Below are 18,671 nucleotides of genomic sequence, written 5' to 3' on the forward strand. Positions count from 1 at the left end.
ATATGATGAATATTTACTTTTTAGCAAGTGGTTTGAGAAAATTAAATAATAATGGCACGAATTACGAAAAACACCAGCCATGAGGTCAACTATACCGAATAAAAAATACCCTGTGAAGTGTAGTAAATTTTTAAAGGAATTTTTAATGGGAAAAATGAGTCGGGACATAGCTAACAAACGGACACAGATAGATGGATGGACGAACAGATAGTACAACTAGGTAGACACAATGACAGAAAGGCAGACAAAACAAATAAAAGGCATTAAGTTCGGCCGGGCCGAACTTTGAAAATCGTTCTATATGGCACCTATAAATCTGTATAAATAATCATCCTATTTTATTATAACTCCACTTATATATCCGTAGTCATATTTTAATAGGGGCTGGTCTCGTTCATATTTTATTCAGATCCGGAGAACTCATTTACAAATAACATTTTCAGACAATAAATCTGCTTTTTATAGGATAGGAACCCTTAATTGGAAGAGCGGTCTATATGACAGCTATATCTATGTAGTCTGATTTGTCTCATGTGTGGGTCGGATGTCGGGAGGATTAAAACAACTCACTATTTAAAATTTCAGCGAAATCGGATACTAAATAAAGTTTTTATGAGCTTTAGACCCATATCTGGGTCAGACGGCGAGTGGCTTAAAACAACTCACTGGTTAAAATTTTAGCGAAATCGGATAATAAATGCAGCTTTTATGGGTTCCAGACCTTCGAACGGCAGATCGGTCTATATGCCAAATATGGTTCAGATCGAGGCTCAAAAGAACTCACTGTTTCAAATTTCAGCGAAATCGGATAAAAAATAAAGCTCTTATGCTTAAGCTCAGACCCCTTATCGTCAGATCGGTCTATATGGCAGCTAAATCTAAATATAGTCCGATCGGAACCATATTTAGGTTGACTGTCAAAGGGCTTAGAGCAACTCACTGTTTCAAATTTCAGCGAAATTGGGAAATAAATAAAGCTTTTATGGTCTTCATACCCTTTATCAGCTTATTTGTCTATATGGCAGCTATATCCATAATATGGTCCTATTTAGCCCGTTCAAGATCTTAAACAGCGTGCATCAATAAGGCGTATCTGTTTTTTTTTTATCAATTTTTTAAGGCTGTATAGTGATTACCACAGACGGATGGGCAGACGGACAGACACACAGACATCGTTAAAACGCCTTAGTCCCTATACTTTGTAGGGTCGGAAATTGATGTTTCGATGTGTTGCAAACGGAATGACTGAATGAATATACCCCCTATCCTATGGTGGTGGGTATAAAAATTAACCTTCGCAATGCTTTATGTTATCGAAATCTATGGATTAGTGTTTCATTTGATATTGTGTACAACGAACATGCAATACCAACAATTGTTAATAATATTCGCATTCATCGGAATAGAAACAGAAAAAATCGTTGGCATTGATCTAAGTGCAGAGAGTAGTGAAAAATTTGCAGAGACAAAAATTAATAACGATGATTTTAAATTCAGTAACAGATTTGATGAAGAAGGTTTCAATAAAGAACCTAATGGTGTGTCTATAATTCTACAAAATAGACAGACAATCGATACAAACGGCGGTGATGAAGATGGAATTTGGTTAGATGAAAAAACATCTATGGATCAAGAGTTGTCAAATGGTAATTCTCTCCCAAATAGTAACAGTCTTCAATTTATAGAAAATCATCTAAGTGAGTTTCAAGAGCAATCAACACTTTCTGAGTTCCTAACGTCCTCCTCAACTTCAGTAGAGACAGCCGCAGATCTTAGTGAAACATCCCCATTGCATAATGAGGAGGAGTCCACTACGAAATCACCACTACTAAAAGTGCCTTCCCCAAAGAAAACCAACAAAAAACGAAAAAAAAGGAAACAAAAGAAGAAAGGTCGCCAAAAAAGGCCCAACAAAAAAAGAAGGCCTAACAAGAATAAACGACCCAATAAAAGACCCAACAAAAGACCTTGTCGCCCTAACAAAAAATTTCCCAACAGATGTAAACCATTTGAAAATGGCAAAGATAAATTACCCATAGATCCAAATAAGAAACCACAATGTCCACAGTGTATACAAGGAAAATAAATTGTAGAACCAATAACGAAAATGCTTGAAAAAAACTACTTTTATTATTTTGAATCTGCAGGATCGCACTGCAGGAAAAGCGAAATTTTCTCTTAAACAAAATTTAGATATCTAAAAACAAAATTTCAATCAAGTTTTCTCTAAAGACAAAACTTCAATGAAATTTTCTTTAAAGACAAAATTTGGAATTTTCTCTAAAAAGAAAATTTTGATGAAATTTTGTGTTCCGATAAAATAACTTTATAACATCAATAAAATTGTCTCCAAAGACAAAACTTCAATAAAATTTCAAAATTTCCATGAAATTTTCTATAGACATTTCTTTGAATATTTGCTTTATGAGTAAATTTCATTAAAATTGTATCTAAAGGTAAAATTTCGATGAAAATAGAAAACAAGTAAAAAGGCGTTAAGTTCGGCCGGGTCGAACTTTGGATACCCGCCACCTTGCCATATAAACCGATCTTGGGTCTTGACTTCTTGAGCCTCTAGAGTGCGTAATTCTTATCCGATTGGAATGAAATTTTGCACGACGTGTTTTGTTATGATATCCAACAACTGTGCCAAGTATGGTTGGAATCGGTCAATAACCTGATTTTGGTCACAGGATTTTGATGTAAGTTGGTTTACATATATACCCGAGGTGGTGGGTATCCAAAGTTCGGCCCGGCCGAACTTAACGCCTTTTTACTTGTTGGTACATTTTTAGTACCCAAATATACAAATTTCCAAAAACTCTTATAGTCGCTCAATTAAGGCTGCTAAGTGTTCCTAAGTTGCAAAATTCAGTGCTCTAGTTAAATTTTGAAAAAGATATCAAATAATGCCAATTGCGGTTCTAAACGTACTATTTCTCCCACTTCCGGAACGATTTTCCAAAAACTTGTTTACCAAACCTAATTTTTTAGAGACCATCTTTAATATGTGCCTTTTCCGTTCGCGCTGGGCAATTATAAACCATTTCGTACTTTTTAGTATATTTTAGTACTTTAACGTATGAATAACACCAAATCCAACCTTATCCTGTGCCTATGACCCAAGACCAACATTCGTGCAAAATTTCATGATACTAGCTTTAGCCGTTTGGGCTTGGCGATGATCAGTCAGTTATTCAGTCATTTAGTCAGTCACGCCACTCTTTTATATATATATAGATATAAAGATAGAAGATTCCATCAACTTTTTTATAAATTTTATTAGCACATATTCCCAAATATATTCTCTTTCATCTAAATCCTCCAATTTTCCTTGTTAACCAATTGTAAAGCATTAGCAATTCATTTATGGCGAACATCTAACCATAGGAAATAATTCCAAGAAAATTGTTAATTAACCACAGTTTAGATAAACATTCAAATAGCAGTCCCTTATCTAAGCAAGCAAATCACAAAACTCATACAAAAGACATTTGCTGCACACGTGTAGAAATACCATAGTATAAGCCAATGAGGTGCTGCATCGAAAAAAAACGAAAAGGCCTTTAGGAGACATTCAGTTCAATCAAAAAAAGTTCGGGGTCCAATAAAAGATTTATTCTACTGGAAGAAGAGCTATAAGTCTGTAGTGGAGATGGTTAAAAGTGACAAAGCCCCAGTTGGTCGCCTATTTTCCATTGCTTGCCTTAACGAAAGGTCAAAGTAGCACCCCTCAGTAACTTCATAAGAAAATAAGAAAAAAATCGAATTTCTGCTGAATAGTAAGAGTTGTTGACGTTGGAGAATGTCATGCGGTGCAGGTCATCCATGGCTGCTGATATGCAAATAAAAACTGTCCAGGATATGTTTTTGCCAATCCTAGATAGCTATGTATCCTGTCGACTATCGTACTCTTGGCAAAACAACAAAATTATTCATTTTCCCTTTGTGTTCAATATTTGTGTACAATTCAGTTTTTTCCTTGCTACTAGCCAGCAGGACTTTTTTTTTTGCTCTGCAGGACACTAGAGAACTGTGCAGTTCATGATTATTTGCCATTGTGTAATGACAGCGGTATAGCAAACAATCGGTTTGGTTATTCAGTTTTATTTTGTTTATTTAGTTTTTTTTTCTATTCATGCTACTTGGAAACAAATGACAAAGCCATGGTCTTTGGCCACAATAAATAAAGTTTTGTAAAAACTATGCCAAAGATAGTTCAAGAACTATGTCGGAAAACTTTAATCGCCTAGGCAGTGCTTTTTTCTGTTTTCAAGGGAAAATGGGAGAAAACAATTCATAATTTTAGTTATGAAAGTATGGCCATCTTGTTATAACGATTTCTTATGGCATTTATGTTTTGTTCTCCTCTGCCAGTAACTTCCATTTATCATCCTAAGTATAGAATAATTGGCAATATAGAATAATGTATGTTATGCAAAACCTTTGAGGCATATAAGTTGTAAATGGGCAAGATATAAAGCCGATGAGAGGACAAAGATATTGACTTTAGGTCAATGTAAGATTCATTATTTATAGGAAATTTTTGAAGAAAATTGGTTTGTGATAAAATACATTTTGACCTGGTATTGGCATGAAATAGCTGCTCTACTATTGGCCTCAGATGACAAAAAAATAGCTAAAAATTTAAATACAAATTAAAGAATAGCTTTAACTTTTAAGAACAATTATATCACAAACAATTACGAAACTATTGATTCAATTAATTTTTTAGTTGAAATTGCTTCAATCACGAAAATGATAATATCAATCATAGTTTTTGAAAAAGGCGATTGAAAAAGTTTTCAATATAAAAAATTGCTTATTCAATTAAAAAAGTTATTGAACATTTTTGAATTTTCCAAATAATTTTTCAATTGGTCCAATTAAAAAAATGATTGAAATTTTCAATTAATTTTTAATTGATCTAATAAAAAAAAATTATTGAAATTTCCGAAATATCCATGATATAGAATCTTTAGGGAAGCAGGGGCACCTCCTCGGGTTGCGGATAGTGGAAATCCCTGTAGTATGCAGGGCTGCTGTAAATATAATATAAGCAGCGGCGGGTAATATATGGGAAAACTTTAGGACTCATTGTTAAAACTGGAAATAAAAGGGCGTATGAACTCTGTAGGTCAGTTGGGATTGTAAATGTAAATGGGCCATATCGGTCCATGTTTAGATATAGCTCCCATATAAAACAATCTTGGATCTTGACTTAATGATCCTCTAGACAGCACAATTCTTATCCCATTTTGCTGAAGTTTTGTACGAGGTGTTTTGTTATGACTTCCAACAACTGTGCAAAGTATTGTCAAATTCGGAACATAACTTGATATAGCTGCCATATAACCCGCTAGCTCTTCCCCTTTTTAGCAATACAAACAAACGCACAAATTTATAATACACAGTACTAAGTTCGGCCGGGCCGAAACTTGGAAATCCACCAAAATGGTTTTTTGCTAAAAATGTACACAAACTAAATTTAGTTGAAGGGCATGATTTTATTCTACATACCTATCTTCTGTCAAGCCAGCTAGGAGTCGAACAAGGACAATCGAGAGACCGGTTTATAAGGGAACTATACCAGGTTATAGATTGTTTTGGACCGTACTTGGCACAGTTTTTGGAAGTCATAACGTTTACACTAGATGCAAAATTTCAGTCAAATCGGTTTATATGGGAACTATATAAGGTTATAGACCAATTTGGACCGTACTTATCACAGTTTTTGGAAGTCATAACAGAACACCACATGCAAAATTTCAGCCAAATCGGACAAAAATTGCGGCTTGTAAGGACTCAAGAAGCTAAATCGGGAGATCGGTTTACATTGGAGCTATATCAGTTTTTATGCCGATTCGAACGGTACTAGGCGTAGTTTTTGAAAGTCATAACAGAACACTACGTGGACCATTTCCGCTTAAAATATTGCATAGAGACTTCTTATCCATGTAGGTCGTCGGAGATTGCAAATCATATCGGTTTAGATTTGGACATAGCCCCCATATATACTGATTCCCAGTTTTGACTTCTTGAGCCCCTTGAGGCCTCAATATTTATTTTCGTCCAATTTTATTGAAATTCGGCACAAGATCTTCTGTTTCCACCTCCAATATCCGTGCTGAGTATTAACCGAATCGATCTATAATCCCCCATATAAACCGATCACGGTCCTCACCCATTCTGTAGAATCTCGTGATAAATTAAATCCTTTTGGATCTCGTCGGAGAAAAAACTTAGTAAAAAATGTGGCATTTGAGAACGGATAAAGATAACTCTTTGAAATTAGATATGGTTAGAGCTAGGGTGTTACCTTGATCGTATTTCAAGGCCTTAGGTTGTCCCGGAGCTTCTTGCCATGTCGGTCACCTCGGCATTCCAAAAAATGGTTCGGACTGCCAAATCTTCATTTACGGCACCTTTTCCAAAATTCTTTTATATTCTGGATAGTGCTCAAAAATCCATTCAAAAAGGTCCGCTTGACGTCTACAATATATCTCCACTGGTTTTGGGGATATACGAGTTTTGATTTTTTTTGTTGACATTTTGGAATATATGGGCTTCGTAGTTTGCTATTTACGAAAGCATTTGTGGTTCGACTTTCATTTTGATGCACGATTTGGATTGGTTACAATGACTTTGCTGCAGTATGCGTCAACATACGATATGTATCGTTAAAGTTATACAGTTTGGTAATGAAAAAAACGATTTTTTTGCATTTTTATATTTATTATTTATTGGACAAAGATCCATGGAGATCACCTGTCTTGGCAGTAGCATGCATATAATGGGTTGCCCAAAAAGTAATTGCGGATTTTTTAAAAGAAAGTAAATGCATTTTTAATAAAACTTCGAATGAACTTTAATCAAATATACTTTTTTACACTTTTTTTCTAAAGCAAGCTAAAAGTAACAGCTGATAACTGACAGAAGAAAGAATGCAATTACAGAGTCACAAGCTGTGAAAAAATTTGTCAACGCCGACTATATGAAAAATCCGCAATTACTTTTTGGGCAACCCATTAGCTCCCATATAATCCGATCCCTCGATCTGATTTCTTGAGCCCTTACAAGCCGCAATTTTTATCCGATTGTGTTGAAAGTGAGTATGTAGTGTTTTGTTATGACTTCCAACAACTGTGCCAAATACTGTCCGAATTAGTCTATAACCTGATATAGCTGCCATGTTAACCGGTATCTCGATCATCGTTGTTCGGTTCCTAGAATCTTTAATTTTTTGCTATTTTGACAGAAGTTTGGTATGTAGAATAAAATTATGCTCTTCGACTAAATTTATTTTGTATAAATTTTAAGCTGAATTCATGGTGGTGGGTTCCTAAGATTGGGCCCGACCGAACTTAGCGCGCTTTTACTTATTATGGGATTGATTTCGCTGCAATTGTGACTTGTATAAGAATTATCGGGACCTGAATCAAATATGGTCCGGACCAGCCGCTATTTAGGTATAACTATGGATATGCTTGTGGAGCTATAATAAAATAGGATAATTAATATACCCATGGCTAAGGGTATCCAAAGTTGGGTATAGCCAAACTTAACACGTTTTTAGTTGTTCTTTTTATCTCTATGTGGTCCGAGATCTCACATCTTCTTTCTCTTCTGTTTCTATTAAGAATATCACCAACTGATCTCCGAGTGAACTTATCTATGGTCTGCAATCCATTGAACCCAAACTAACCTAAACTTCGTATTCTAAACTTAAATACCTTCCACTTCATTCCCATATTGTTCATAGATCTTTTTAACGTAGGTTCGTTTTTTTATTTCCCTTAAAAAAATCATTCTTTTAATACACTCTTTTACCAATTTTGTAAGCTATGCTAGAAATACATTTCAGCACAGACCCTCAACACACACAAGAATCCATAAACATGCATTCTGTCGAGGAATATATGAAAACAAAAATTTACCATGTACTATTGAATTGTTTTGAAGGATATGTGGAAATGTGATTGTATTTACATGGGCACTCGCATTGTACAGCATCTGAATGCTTGTGGCTGGAAATGAGCGAAGCTGACAAGAATATACATATGTATGTTGGTGTTGGTTCATGATAATCACAAAAAATTCAAGCATTACTAAAGCTCACACACTCACTAAAGCTCACACACTCACACTACAAAAATAACAAAATGAATAAAGCAATCATAAACATATTTGACGATGCCAAGGAAACGAATGAACGAACGTGATGGAAAATGGAGGTATGGCAAATTGTGAATGAAACCTTAGCTACACCTATAGAAATAAGTTTGCTGATATCAGCAAATACTGTCTGCTGATTTTAAATTACAATTGTTTAACTATTGAAAAATTTTTTTTTTCAAATTTGTTAACTTCAAAACAATTATGAACTTCAATACAATTATTATATGCTCATAAATATTTTTAGTAATTTTAGGGGAAATTGAACAAAATTGCCCACGAACATTCCATTTAGGAATAAGGGCAAACTCTTTTCGGAACAGGGGCAAACTATTTTCGTATACATAGTAAAATGTTGTCAAATTTTTGGCCAGCAAAAAATATTTCGTTAAAAAAAAACAAGTAAAAAACTTGTTAAGTTCGGCCGTGCTGAACATTGGACACCCACCAACAAGGATATAATAATAATACTATTTTATTATAACTCCACTACTATATCCTCAGTTTTATCTAAATAGGGGCTGGTCTGGATCATATTTTATTCAGGTCACGAGTATTCATAAACAAGTAACAGTTTCAGCGAAATCAGACAAGAAATCCGCTTTTTATGGGGTTGAGACCCAAAATAAAAAGATCGGTCTATATGACAGCAAAATCTTTATAGTCGGATCTGATTCATATTTGGGTCGGATGTTGGGAGACTTAAAAGAACTCACTATTTCAAATTTCAACAAAATCGGATAATAAATGGATGGACAGCCAGACAGGCGTCGTTAAATCGTCTTAGAATTTCACGACGATCCGAAATATATAATCCTTGTACAGTCTGATATTGATATTTCGATGAGTTGCAAATGGTATGACAAAATGAATATACAATACTTCCAACCTATGGTGGTGGGTATAAAAATAACATCAAATTTAATCGTATGGAAACAAGTAAAAGCGTGCTATATTCGGCCGGCCTGAGTCTTGGGAACCCATCACCATGGATTCTGGGTCCAAGGGTCCGTTTTGAGTGTGGCACTTTTTCTTATAGCGATTAATACGATATCAACTCATGTTCCGAAGAATGTGAAATACTTACTGTATGCTGATGATTTGGTGACATACTGCGAAGGGAAGAAGCGTCAGCGATTATCGCTAAGCTACAGATGGCAGTGAACAGCCTTTTATCAGGTGCGACACTGTGGATTCCAATTTAATGATAAGAAAACAGCGACTTTGAAATTTTCCAGACGAACTTAGAGTAGGTCAGATGTAATACAATTGAAGATGTTGGAGACATTACATTTGTCAATAAATTTTACTTTTTAGGTTTTATTTTAGATGAGACACATTCACTATAGTAATGCGAGAGCGAATTCGTAGTTAAATATAATTAAAATATTGAGATGTTCGAAATTCGGTTCAGGATCACGTACGTTGTTAAAAATTCTCAATTCGATTGTATTACCCACAATAGACTACGCTTCGGTCATATACTCTTCAGCGACAGATACTCGATTGAAAACTCTTGATCAGATTTTAAACACGGGAATACGACTATTTATAGAAACATTTAGAACCAGACCTGCTGATTCAATGCAGGCCCTTACTTCTATTCCACCTCTGCAAATAAGAAGACTTAGACAAACATTAAATTTTATTCTTAAAGCGTTATCGTTTCACTGACACCCACTTTATGGAATATTAGTTGATCAAAATAAACTGCATCTCTCTGCATAGATCCAAGGCACCGCGGAACTATCCACTTTATCTAAGGAATTATGATCAATTTTCGAAATTGCGGGAGAAATAAGAGCTGGACATCTATAGGATAGAGACAACAGATAGACCTAAAATAGCGCCATGGACATTTTTAGACCCCAACATTGATTTTTCTCTGGCGTATTGCAGGAAGACCGAAATGTCAGCTCTGGAGACCGAGAAGTGTTATTTGGAGATAATAATACCATGTTTCATAATTATGCGAAATGTTATACTGATGGCTCGGTAATAAATGATAAGGCAGGTTTGCAGTTTTAGGAAACGGTCTAATGATTAAAAAGCGATTGCCAGACTACTCCTCATTATATACTTGCGAACTGTCTGCAATAAAGTCATGTTTGGAGACAATTGTTAATGAAAACCATATTCCACATGGATACTTATCCAGTCTGAGAGTAGAAGTTCCTTGGAAGGAATTGGTGATCCATTTAGTAAAAACTCTATTATTTAAGATATAAGGACAATCATATCGAAAAATTCTGAGAAACATATAGTACTTATGTGGGTGCCGAGTAACCTCGATATAAGGGGCAATTAGGAAGTAGATCAATTGGCAAAAAGATGTTTGGGAACAGTGTTCATGGGGCCACCCCCGTGGGTTGCTGACGATTGCAATATAAGGCTCAAATAAGAGGTATTATAAAGTAGAACACGAATCTGATCCCAAAACACCCCCCAAACCGGTCATGTTTGCCGACTATGGAAAAATGGAGCTCAAATGAAAGGTATTTGGGAGTAGACCATGAACCTGACATCAACATTCGGGACCAACTGTCTAGGGGACGTCCCACCACCATAACAACCCATAAGTAGAACGTATTTGCTCACCAAGACAATTTGGGTCTTCAAGACAGTGGAGCTCGATATTCATAGTTTTTAGGGTCCATACCCCAAATCGGACATATTCGCTGGCTTTTTCAATAAGGGGTTTAAGTGAATGGTATTTGAGATTAGAAAACGAATTTGATGTCCAATTTTGAGGCCAATGGCAATATGGGCTTCAAATATATGAGAATAGAGCACGTTGCTGATATATTTTCAGGGCCTAGTGATTGGGGGACCACCCCAATCGCTAAAACACCCCTAAATCGGGCATATTTACGGACCATGTCAATGGGGGGCTCAAGTTAAAGGAATTGGGGCGTAGAGCAAGAATTGATACCCACTTTCGGCACCAATTTTCTGGGGGTCTACCCCTTTCCCAAAAAACCCCACAAACAGCAATTTTTTAACTGACCATCGCAATATGGGGCTCAAATAAAGGTATTTGGGAGTAGAATACGAATTTGATATCCAAATGTAGGACCGTGTATTTAGGGCATCACCCCATTCCCAAAACACCCCCAAATGGTAAAAATTTTTCGACCATGCCAATATGTGGCTCAAATGAAAGGTATTTGAGATTAGAAAATGAATTTGATAACCTATTTTGGGACCATGTGTTTGGGGCACGCCTCATCCTGTAAACTCCCCTCAAAACTAATGGCAATATGGGGTTAAAATAAATGCCATTTGAGGGAAGAGCACGATGCTGATATTTTTTCAAGGCTAAGTGTCTGGGGGACCACTTTACCCCCGAAAACACCCTTAAATCAGAGAATATCGGGCTGAAATTAAGTATTTTAAGAATGGAGTACACCTTACATCCAAACTTAAATTCGTAGACCAATAAATATCATATGAGATTCAGATAAAGGCACTTATTTTGTTAAACTGTAAGTCAAGCGATATACTCTTTTCGTAGCATGGTATTTCAATAAAAGCTCTTTAATTGTCGAAAATAAATATTCCAAGGCGCAGCGGAGCGGGCCCGGTCCAGCTAGTAAGATATAAATATCGAATTAACGATGTATCAATCTTATCAAAGAGTTTCTTATACAAACAAAAGTATATAATTCGATTTCGTTTTAGTCTATTTAAAATAAAGCAAGTGAAATACATGAAGTTTATAGCATACGTATGTACGAATTATGTGTATGTATATGAAATATGTATATATTGGGACTCTTACAATAAATCTTAAATAAACAAAATAAAAAACAAGTAATAAAACAAACCGAACTTTGAATAGCCACCACCTCGGGTATATATGTAAACCCCTTTCGTCGCAATCCGGTAAAAATTGGATAACTCAAGCATCCAAATTCGGCACGGATATTGAGTGGCCCATAAATATAAGTCACTGTTCAATTTTGTAGAACAAAATATTGGTCTTTTTGGCAGCTATATCCAAATATAAACTGATCTGAATCATATTAAAGTCGAATATTGGGAGGCTCAAAACAACTCACTGTTTAAAATTTCAGCGAAATCGGATAATAAATAAAGCTTTTATCGGCTTTAGACCCTCTATCGGCAGATTGATCTATATGACGGCTATATCCAAATATAGTCCGATGTGAACCATCTTTGCGGGGCATGACGGTAGATCTAAAATTACCTCCTATTTAAAATTTCAGCGAAATCAGGGCCGAATCTTATATACCCTACACCATGGAACGCATTTGTCGGGTTCTTTTCCCGGCATCTCTTCTTAGCCAAAAAAAGATATAAGAAAAGAATTGCTCTGCTATTAAAACGATATCAAGATATGGTCCGGTTCGGACCACAATTAAATTATATGTTGGAGACCTGTGTAAAATTTCAGCCAATTCGTATAAGAATTGCGCCCATTGGGGCTCACGAAGTAAACTAGAGAGAACGATTTATATGGGATCTGTATCGGGCTATAGACCGATTCAGACCATAATAAACACGTTTGTTGATGGTCATGAAAGAATCCGTCGTACAAAATTTCAGGCAAATCGGAAAATAATTGCGACCTCTAGAGGCTCAAGAAGTCAAGATCCCAGATCGGTTTATATGGCAGCTATATCAGGTTATGAACCGACTTGTACTTTATTTGACATAGTTGTTGAAAGTAACAATAAAAAACGTCTTGCGAAATTTCAGCCAAATCGGATAGGAATTGCGCCCTCTAGAAGGTCAAGAAGTCAAGTCCCCAGATCTGTTTATATGACAGCTATATCAGGTTATGAACCGATTTGAACCATATTTGCCACAGTTGTTGGATATCATAACAAAATACTACGTGCCAAAATTCATTCAAATCGGATAGGAATTGCGCCCTCTAGAAGCTCAAGAAGTCAAGACCCAAGATCGGTTTATATGACAGCTATATAAGGTTATGGACCGATTTGAACCATACTTGGCACAGTTGTTGGATATCGTTACAAAACACGTCGTGCAAAATTTCATTCCAATCGTATAAGAATTGCGCACTCTAGAGGCTCAAGAAGTCAAGACCCAAGATCGGTTTATATGGCAGCTATATCAGGTTATAAACCGATTTGAACTATACTTGGCACAGTTGTTGGATATCATATCTAAACACGTCGTGCAAAATTTCATCCCAATCGGTTAAGAATTGCGCACTCTAGAGGCTCAAGAAGTCAAGACCCAAGATCGGTTTATATGGCAGCTATATCAAAACATGGACCGATATGGCCCATTTACAATACCAACTGACCTACACTAATAAGAAGTATTTGTGCAAAATTTCAAGCGGCTAGCTTTACTCCTTCGGAAGTTAGCGTGCTTTCGACAGACAGACGGACGGACGGACGGACAGACGGACGGACAGACGGACGGACATGGCTAGATCGACATAAAATTTCACGACGATCAAGAATATATATACTTTATGGGGTCTCAGACGAATATTTCGAGTAGTTACAATCAGAATGACGAAATTAGTATACCCCCCATCTTATGGTGGAGGGTATAATAAAGCTTTAATGGGCTTCAGACCCATTATCGGCAGATCGGTCTCTATGGCAACTATATCTAAATATAGTCCAACCACAATTATATTAAGCTCGGATATCGGGAGGCTCAAAACAACTCATTGTTTCGAATTTCAGCGAAATCGGGTAATAAATAAAGCTTTGACGGACTTCAGGCCGTTAATCGGCAGATCGGTCAATATGGCAGCTATATCTTAATATAGTCCGATTTTATCCTCATTCAGGCCGGATATTGATAGGCCTAAAATAATCCACTGTTTTAAATTTCAGCGCAATCGGGTAATAAATAAAGCATTTATGGGCTTCAGACCCTTTATCGGCAGATTGGTATATATAGCAGCTATATCTAAATATAGTCCGATCTGTACCATATTAAAGTCGGTTATCGGGAGGCTTAAAATAACCCACTGTTTAAAATTTCAGCGAAATCGGTAAAAAAATAAAGCTTTTATGGACGTCAGACCCTTTATCGGCAGAAAGGTCTATAGGGCAGCTATATACAAATATAGTCCGATCTGAACCATATTTGATTCAAATGTCGGGAAGCCTTAAACTACTCATTGTTTCAAATTTCAGCGAAATTGGAAAAAAATAAACCTTTATGCGTTCAGACCCTTTATCGGCAGATCGGTCTATATAACAGCTATATCCATATATGGTCCGATTTGGCCTGTTCAAGAACTTAACTAGCGTGCATAAAAAAAAAACGTATCTTTGCCAAATTTCAGCTCAATATCTCAAATTTTTTTGCATATTTAATAGAAAACATTCTTAAAATTTCATCAAACTCCTTGTAAGGAAAAAAAAAATACATTGAAATTTTGTAAAATTTGTTCCAATCTTGTCTAAAATTTTTCTGAAGAAAAAAATTTATGAAGTTTTAATTTAATAGAAAATATTTCGTCAAATATGTTCGCATAAAAAATTTTGTTAAAATTTTTGTTTTGATTTCCAACAACTGTGCTTAGTATGGTGCAAATCAGTACATAACCTGATGTAGCAGCCCTATAAACCAATCTGGGTCTTGACTTCTTGAGCCTCTAGAGGGTACAATTCTTATCCCATTTGGCTAAAATTTTGCATGAAGTGATTTGTTATGACTTTCAAAAACTCTGCTAGGTATGGTTCAAATCAGTATATAACCAGATGTAGCAGCCATATAAACCAATCTGGGGTCTTGACTTTTTGAGCCTCTAGAGGGTGCAATTCTTATCCGATTTTGCCGAAATTTTGCACAACAGCTTCTTCCATAACCTTCAACATGCGTGTCCAATATGGTCTTAATCGATCTATAGCCTGATACAGTTCCCATATAAACCGATCTCCCGATTATGCCTCTTGAGCCCCAAGGCGCAATTCTTATCCGAGTAGACTGAAATATTACCCAACGACTTCTATTATGGTGCTTAACATTCAATTCACTAATGGTCCGAATCGGCCTATAACTTGATATATCTTCAATAGCATAACAATTCTTATATATTATTCTTTGTTTGTCTAAAAAGAGATACTGCTCAAAGAACTCGACAAATGCGACCCATAGTGGGAGGTTAATAAAATTCGACCCGGCCGAACTTAGGTCGCTCTTACTTCTTTAGTTTAGTTAAAGAGGACACCGCAGCGCAGAGTTTAGCATGTAAGCCTATGACTCTGAACGCCTTGGTTCGAATCCTGGCGGGACCATCAGAAAAGAATGTTCAGCGGTTGTTTTTCCTTTCTAATGCTGGCAAAATTTGTGTAAGTACTATGCCATGTAAAAGTTTCTCTCGAAAGAGGTGTCGCACTCCGGCACGCCGTTCGAACTCATCTTTGAAAAAGAAACCCCTTAGCATTGAGCTTAAACTTGAATCGGACTGTACTCATTGATATGTGAGAAGTATGCCCCTGTTGCTTAGACGAAGGTTCATGGGTAATATTTGTTTATTCATTTAGTCATTCACTCATTTAGTCATGTACTCATTGATATGTGATAAGTATGCCCCTGTTGCTTAGCCGAATGTTCATGGGTAATATTTGTTTATTCATTTAGTCAATCAGTTTGCAATGCTTCGAAAAATCCATTACCTTTAACGTATGTATATTTTGGATCGTCGTAAAATTCTAAGGCGAATGAACGATGTCCGTGTGTCTGCCCGTCAGTCTGTTGTAATCAATCTACAGCCTTCAAAAATTGAGATATTAAGTTAAAATTTGGCACAGATACGTCTTTTGATGCACGCTGGTTAAGTTTTTGAACCGGCCAAATCGGACCATATTTGGATATAGCTGCCAGATAAACCGATCTGCCTATTTAGGGTCTGAAACCCATAAAACTGCATTTATTATCAGATTTCACTGAAATTTGGTGGTTTCAGTGGATTGTTTTAAGCCTCCCGATATCCGACTCAAATATTTAGATATAGCCACCATATAGACCGATCTGGCGATAAAGGGTCTGAAGCCAATAAAAGCTGCATTTACTACCCGGTTTCGCTGAAATTTGAAACAGAGAGTTATTGTAACCCCCATAATATCCGACTCGAATATGGTGAGATACTCCCTTAACTCTGACTGCGTCGACCAGAAACGATTCGGGTTGACCAAGTTTATTGACGGCAGTTCTGCCAAATCGTTCGCCCTTTCATCCCCCTTACTCCGTTATGGCCCGGCACACAAACGATGCGGATTGTGCCATCCAGCTTACACTGCAAGACTGTTCATGACCTTTCCGTCCTTGTTATTATTGCTCTTTTGGCAATTTTACTGTCCGTAAAGATGTTCACACTCGACGTCCTCGCATTAGCACCACACCACCTCACACATTCCGTGATCGCCAGGACCTCCGCCTGCAGGACCGTATTATGGTCAGGCAGTCTAAAACAGGTTTCAGTCCCTGGGTTCTCAATGTAGACCCACAGGCCCAATCTGTCCTCTAGCTTTGATCCATCCGTGTAACATGATCTTCCAGATGGCAATACTAGGATTCCGTCAATCCAAGACTGTACCGATGGCAGCAGTGCCTCGCACTCGACCTCAAGGTTCATCTCAGGTATCCGATCGGAAACCTCTTCCCTTCCTTCCAGGTTTCCTATCGTCGCCTCGATTATATGGTATGGGCTGCTCCCAGCCTCAATCCATTCTCCCATCGCCTTAAGTCTCATAGCCGCAGTGCTTGCCTCACACTTAATCTGTATGTCAATGGGTCGGATATCAAGAAAAGTCTCCAGTGCCCTAGTAGGCGTGGACCTCATCGCTCCGGCTATGCCAAGACAACCTGTTGTATGGTCCTTAAGGTCCGAAACTGTTGTATGGTCCATATGTTGCACTTTTTCTCCATAGCATTCCACCGAACTACTGAGGCATAAGGTAATATTGGCTAATCACGCTCCTCCGATTCAGGCCCCATTTCGGGCCTACAGCCCGTCTAAATAGTGCCCAACATCTGTGAGCCTTCTCAGTACGCTCCTGAATGTGACACTTCCAATTCAGTTTCCTATCCAAGATCACTCCTAAATATTTGACCTTATCATATATCACAATCGCTTAATTGAGGAAACGTAGCGTTAAATTGGCCCCCCTTCGTCTTCCTCGCGAACAGGTATATTTCAGTCTTCACTGGGTTAACATTGAGACCCATTGGTCTAGCCCAGACTTTTTCGGCCCTTCTGCACAGCTGGTCCGGATATTTACCCCTAAGAAGTATTACAACATTGTCTGCATAGCAGACGGGTTCAAATCCCTCCTCAGTCAGCATCCGTAATAGGTTATTCATGGTGGTCAACCAAAGGAGGGACAATAAAATGCCACCCCGTGGCGTGCCCTGTGCCATTTTCTCCCTTATATTTATGGCATAAGAATTGGATGAATGTGTCGGTTTGCACATTGTTAAACGTCCCCCAGGCTTTCGGAGTATATGCAAGTACTAGAAACGCTGCGAAAATAGTAGCCAGATAAGACGCCAGATAGTCGACCTCCTTTTGTAGTAAATATTCCATCAGGTCCGTGTGACTTAAATGGTTTAAAGCTCCCAAAGGCTTCCTTGACCATAAATTCCGTTATGATGAGCCTTCGATTAACTCTTATTTAACGTTTCTTATTATGTTTCTTAAATGCTCCATTAAATCCATTTGAGCTCTAAGAAAAATTTTTTAATATCTGCAACACTACAAAAAGCTTCTAAACTCCCTTAGAACTTCCCCTAATAAAACCCAAAAAAAATCTTCTTTAACACCTCAAACTTTTTAATAATTGTTGCTCTCATCTATTTCAATTGTTTCGCTCCCCGCTCTTGATTTTCTTTATGCCTTTAACACGCCATAAAAATCACAACCAGACCATGTGTCGTATGATTGATTTTTCTTGTTCTAATAGTCTTCAACGAAGTACGTATACGCACTCCGGTACATCTAAACTTTTGTTACTCAAACCAAAGTACATAGAAAAACTTTGTTCTACATCTCTGTTCATCTTTTCTTTTGCTCCATAAAACTTTTGATAATCCGTAAATTGCTTTTTCGTTTTATAGAGCATAGAAAACACGAAAAATTAATTGAAACAATTGAAAATCTAATAAAAACTAGGCAATGAAAACACTAAAAACTTTAAATCAAGTAATACGATTTATGTGGAATTCAAGATGTCGTTTCTATTTGGACTAACTAAAACTTTGCAGATGATGCTTGTAATGACATTGCCAAACAATGAAAAAGTTAACAGCATCTTTAACAGTTCATCATCAGATTTGGCAAGCGCGCTTGGACACCCTCATTGATCATCATCAACGTCATAATCGACTTTAGTGACAAATGTTGTCCACGATGCAAAATTTAACAAAATTTTCTCTAGAAATAACATTTTCACAAAATTTTATGTCAAAATTAAAAAAAAAATCATAGAAAATAAATTCTGAAAATTGATTCTATGGAAATTAAATTTTGACAA

At 36.8% G+C, this 18,671-nt stretch overlaps 2 protein-coding genes across 4 annotated transcripts in view; one reads left to right on the forward strand and one right to left on the reverse strand.

The window, feature by feature from the left end:
* The window catches only part of LOC106094806 (synaptotagmin-5), a 448,991-nt gene that overhangs the window by 344,760 nt on the left and 85,560 nt on the right, over positions 1-18,671 (reverse strand). The window lies entirely within an intron of this gene.
* Positions 1,333-18,671, forward strand: part of LOC106094143 (bromodomain-containing protein 4A-like) — a 57,463-nt gene continuing 40,124 nt past the window's right edge. Inside the window, exons 1-2 of one of the 3 annotated variants that reach the window (XM_059361038.1) lie at positions 1,333-1,697; positions 1,755-2,108. In XM_059361038.1, the coding sequence (XP_059217021.1) occupies positions 1,361-1,697; positions 1,755-2,086 (669 nt within the window). In that variant the 5' untranslated portion in view covers positions 1,333-1,360 and the 3' untranslated portion in view covers positions 2,087-2,108. Of the gene's footprint in view, positions 1,698-1,754; positions 2,109-18,671 lie in introns of those variants that run through there. The other 2 variants (XM_059361039.1, XM_059361040.1) reach the window with 2 other exon arrangements.

The sequence above is a fragment of the Stomoxys calcitrans genome, chromosome 1, assembly GCF_963082655.1.
Source record: "Stomoxys calcitrans chromosome 1, idStoCalc2.1, whole genome shotgun sequence".
Classification (NCBI taxonomy): Eukaryota; Metazoa; Arthropoda; class Insecta; order Diptera; family Muscidae; genus Stomoxys; species Stomoxys calcitrans.